General features: G+C 52.0%; 1 protein-coding gene across 1 annotated transcript; it reads right to left on the reverse strand.

Moving 5' to 3' along the window:
• Positions 1 to 337: 337 nt before the first annotated feature.
• LOC103706681 (putative serine/threonine-protein kinase-like protein CCR3) lies at positions 338 to 3,867 on the reverse strand. The gene has a single exon (XM_008790877.4). It carries the CDS (start codon positions 2,861 to 2,863, stop codon positions 473 to 475), a length of 2,391 nt encoding a protein of 796 aa, XP_008789099.2. The 5' UTR covers positions 2,864 to 3,867; the 3' UTR covers positions 338 to 472.
• Positions 3,868 to 4,976: the final 1,109 nt, after the last annotated feature.

The raw sequence follows: 4,976 nt of genomic DNA on the forward strand, positions 1-4,976 counted from the left end.
TCTATGACCAGGACCAGATGGAAAGAGAAAGAGATGAACAGTCCAAACAACTCTCTTTGACAAAAATTCAAAGCAGAGGTCCACAAAGACAACTTTTCTTCCTCTGCACCCATCCCCACTTTTTTTTTCTTTTTTTTTTCTTTTTCTTTTTTTTTTTTAAGCCAAAGACACCGTACTAATCATGAGACAAACATGGCATCTCCTTCCCAAACCCCACATCTAACAAAAATTTGACAGTCAAAATTCTGAAAATTAATTGTGTATTAGTTTAACCTAAAAAGCTCAACTACATGGATTTTTTTTTTAAGAAAAAAAAAAGGAGGAAACAAAGAGAAAATTTCAGCAGCCACCGTTCCAACGGTCGGATTTCAGAAGAAACTCATTTACAAGCATCAAAAATAAGGTATCGAAATCAAAATATTTGGGGAAAATGGAGGAAGAATGAGGGAAAAATAAAAGGGAAAAAAAAAAATCAATCGACGGAGGCGAGGGAGATGCTGGCGCTGGAGATGCTGCCATGGCTGTCCTCGCAGAGCGCGAGGGCGCTCTCGAGGTTGGCGACGACGTCGGCCATGAAGGGTCGCTCCTTCCCCTCGAGGCTGACGCAGTGCACCGCGGTGTACGCCACCAGCTCCACCGCCTCCGCCTCTTGCGCCCCCGGCGGCGACACCCGGGAATCCAGCACCCGCGCCACCGCCCCGGCTACGATGCTCGGCACCGCGTAGTCCACCACGCTCGTGGGCTCCCCATCCTCCCCATCCTTAAAGATCGCTCTTTTGCCCGTCAACACCTCCAGCATCACCACCCCGAGCCCGTAGACGTCGCTCTTCACCGTCAAATGGTGGAGCCCGTAGTACTCGGGGTCCATGTACCCCACCGTCCCCGCCGCCCTCGCCGAGTGGTGCCCGTCGTCCGACTCCGGCTCCATCAGCGACAGCCCGAAGTCCGACACCCTCGCCACGCAGTTCCCGTCCAGAAGGATGTTCGACGATTTGATGTCTCTGTGGATGATCGGCGGAACGGCGTAGTTGTGGAGGTATTCGATGCCCCTCGCCGCGTCTAATAACACTTTTATCCTCATCTTCCAAGAGTTGAGGACGGTGGAGGTGCTCTCCTTGGAGTGGAGGTGGTCGTAGAGAGCCCCGTTCTTCATGTACTCGTAGACCAGGAGCCTCTCCTCCTCCTCCTCGCAGTATCCCACCAGGCCCACCAGGTGTTTGTGATGGAGTCGCGAGAGGAAGGCCAGTTCCGACTGAAAGGCGCTCTCTTTCTCTTGGAACTTCTTGGTTCTCGGACCGGACTCGCTTCTTTTGATCGCCACCTCGCGCCCGTCGGAGAGCTTGCCTTTGTACACCGTCCCGAAGCTCCCGGCGCCGATCTTGGTTTCCCAGGAGAAACTTTTAGTGGCGGCGTCGAGCTCCGCGAAGGTGAACTCCTCCGCCCTGTCCTTGAACGACGACGGACCGCTCCTCTGCCGCCGCATGACCCGCGAACCCTGCCGCCGGAATATTCGGGACCTGGACCCCGAAGGGGAGATGAAAGGGCCTGAAAGGGTCGATGCTCCAGCTCCGGCACCCGAAGTTGCCGCCGCATTGGCTCCTCCATTTCCGGCGGCGGAGATGGTGGGCTGTACTGAGTTGTAGACCTTTTTGTTCCGGCACACCCGTCTCCATAGCCAGTAGACTATTGTACAAACTCCGGCGAAGGTGCCGACTGATCCCACGATCGCGAAAACCAGCCATCCCTTGCTAGTCTTTCTCGACGGTGGTGCCGGCGGCGAAGGTGGTGCCGGCGGTGGGGGCGGTGGCGACGGAACTGGGCAGGGATTGCAAATAACTCCAGAACCAGAGCAGAGACTCGCCGAATCCGGAAAGGTGTTACATTTGCAGGAACCCTGATCAGCAGTACAAATACCCGGAAGAATTCTCGGCAGTTGAAGCGTGGTCACCGCCGGATTACTCCGGTTCGTCCCCCAGCACACCACCGAAAAGTTCGACGTGGTGAGGCCGCAGGTGAGATTGTCCCCGGCCACAACGAACACGAACGCAGTAGTGTTTACCGGAGAGTAGCTCCCGCTCCCACCGCCGTCGCCGCCCCAGCAGACTACCGTGCCGTTGCTTTGCCGAACCGCGCACGACTGGCTCTCCCCCAAAGCGAGGCTGGAGAACTCGAATGCCGGGCCGGAGGGCGCGTCCGATTGCCCAAAACTATTATTTCCCCTGCAGAGCAAGAAACCTGTGGTGTTTAGACCGCAGACGTGGGAGTCCCCTGCGACGATGCTCGCCATGGACATGTTCAAAAAATCTCTTTGGATCTCCGTGCCGCGCCTTCCCCAACATTGGACGGTGTTGTTGGCGTGAATGGCGCAGGAGAAGCCGCGTCCCGAGGTAAGCGACTGGTAGGACCCGTTGACGCCGGAGGGGGGGAAGCTGCCGTCGCCCCGCCACCACTGGATCGCCGTGCCATTCCGGTCGACGGCGGCGATCTGGTCCTCGCCGACGGTGAGGTTCGTCAACGCGGGGGGCCCTTTGTAGACGCGCTTCTGGGGAAGGTCGGTGGAGGAGGCGTTGCTGGCGTCCCAGCAGAATAAGGCGTCGCCGCCGGTCTTGAGCCCGCAGAGGAAGTCCCGGCCGCCAGAGACGGAGTCGAAGGAGACGCTCGGCGGTATCGAGAAGGCCGGCCGCGTCCCGCGGGCACACTGGATGCTCCGCGGTGCGGCATCGGCGAGGACGCCACAGACGGTGCCGGTGCCGGAGCTGATGGCAAGGGTGGCGGCGGAGCCCAGCCCATCCGCGGCGGTGCAGAAGAGGGCGAGCATGACTGCAGCTATCGTCACCGCCGCTGCGGTGACGGCGAGCCTCATCAGACGGTCCTGATGAGGCCAGGGGAGAGACCACGCAACCCTTCCCTTCGTTGTTCCCTCATCAGGAAAGCATACGAGAGGAGAGGGTCGACAGAGGGATAGCCTTTAAGAACCAAATATTCTTGAGAGAAAGAGAGAGAGAAATTTTAAAATTTAACGAGGTATAAGGAAACGCGGGGGTTGATTTAGAAAACTCGTAAACGGACGGGAGGAAAGGGATTAGAAAAAGGAAAAGATTTGGGCATGAGAGCCAAATCAACGGAGGGGAAGGCATAAAAGAGTTGAGAAAAGTTGGAGCCCACCACTGGTATTTTACTTTTCTCTTTGAATTTATGAGAAACGGTGGTATGGAGGCAGGAAACAAGCTACCAGGTCCACCGGCCTTCATTGCCCCAATTAATTGGTACGCGCGGCACATATCTTGAGACTCGATCATATATATCCCTACCGTCCAAGCAGCGTACCATCTAATTCGTTTTCATTTGATTTTATAAAAAGTTTTAAACTTTTAATAAAATCGCTATCTGGTCTTAGAGAAGCGTCGAGCGCGACCAAGAGTGGGGGACTGACCAACTGCTACAAGACTGTCCGGTTCTACGATCAGATAATATTCTCGCGTGGACTCGGACTAATCCTTATTGTTGTCTGGCCCGGTCAATAGTCAAAGTGGCTGCTTCCATTGGGTCAAAGCCGAGAAGGGATCAGCGGGGGCGACCAAGTGCAAGTACCGCATAGAGTGGGAATGGTATGGGATAAGGCTATTAAAAACCGGGCGGTGACGGCATCGTGCTCTCTGGTTCCGGAAGCTACTTGCAGTTATTGATAGGTGATGGAATTGGTGGAGGATAATTTGTGCGACACGTGGATGCGACGTCCAGCCCGCTCGCCGAACTCGTCGCCGCCGCCACCCAATCCGTCGGTCCTGCCTCCCGCGGTTACTCGTATTGGACCTGGTAAAAGGTGAAGAAACCAAGTTTGTTTTAATTTTTTCTGAGCACGAGGGAGGTTAGTCCACCCGGGGTGCAGAAACCGAGTTAACCTACTCGAGCTCCCACCAGCTTAGGACGCACCAGGTAATTCAAAGATGACATGCAACATGTAGCTTAAAAAGACGGAGCATCTACTCCTACGTGACATCCGAGGTACCGAAGAAATATTATATTTTTCGGACCGAGATAAACAAAGCTATTGATTGAATCGCTTTATTTATTATCTAATATTTAGAAGAAATTTTTTTTGTTCCTCTATCACTATGTAACTTTCTTTTTATGAATTTAATTGGTCGTGCTCGCACAAAATTAGTATGAGCAACTAATATAGTAAAAAAAAAACAAAGAATAAAGCTCCCTTCGGTACTGTCTTTGTCTTCTGTTCTCATTTTAAAGAGTCCAAGAAAAATTAACTACCTGAGCATGTTTTTCTGCTTTCTCTAAGAACTTGTATGTAAAGTTTTCAGAGCTGCTGGCAGAAAAGATCTGAAAAAAGAAAAATGGAAATAAAAGTGAGAAATAAACAGATCCTAAATATAGGGGCTTCCATATGTGCCTTCTGCAGCAATGAATTGAAGACTGAGTCAAAACACGGTTGGATTCTTTGTTGGATCATACGGCGAGATGTCCATGTTGACTTCAAGATGTGCACGGTGCTGTAAGTTCTACCATACGTCCCACTGCTTGGATGGGATGGCTAGTTGATGCTGCATCGCACAATGGTCCAAAGGAAAGTACCCAGAAACCGGGAACTAAGGATGCAAGCCGTATCTTTCTCTGTACTCCCTTCTTCTACGTTGCCGGAGAGCCTCGAGTCTTTCCCATCATCAATGAGGTGCGATCCTTGCCGCATGGATCTCACAGTCCGAATCACAAGCAATCATTGTTCAAATCTTAGTTATATCATGGAGACCATGCACACGAGTCCACGAGATAGCCTGAACGTTTGACTTCTCTTGGTTGGTAAAAATGGGCTACAAAACAGAGGCAGCCCTCCCTCAAGAGCTTGTTTGATTCGCGAAAAAAAAAAAAAGAAAAAAAGTATGATCAATAAAAAAGTAATGAAATGCCTCTTATTTGGTTGGAGATTTCAAAGAAAAAAGACAGAAAACTTGTATTCCCAT

This window comes from Phoenix dactylifera, chromosome 13 (genome assembly GCF_009389715.1).
Source record: "Phoenix dactylifera cultivar Barhee BC4 chromosome 13, palm_55x_up_171113_PBpolish2nd_filt_p, whole genome shotgun sequence".
Taxonomy (NCBI): Eukaryota; Viridiplantae; Streptophyta; class Magnoliopsida; order Arecales; family Arecaceae; genus Phoenix; species Phoenix dactylifera.

What these genes read in the sequence shown, in the direction of transcription:
- LOC103706681 (XM_008790877.4), bottom strand. Translation starts at nt 2,863, where the DNA reads ATGAGGCTCGCCGTCACCGCAGCGGCGGTGACGATAGCTGCAGTCATG.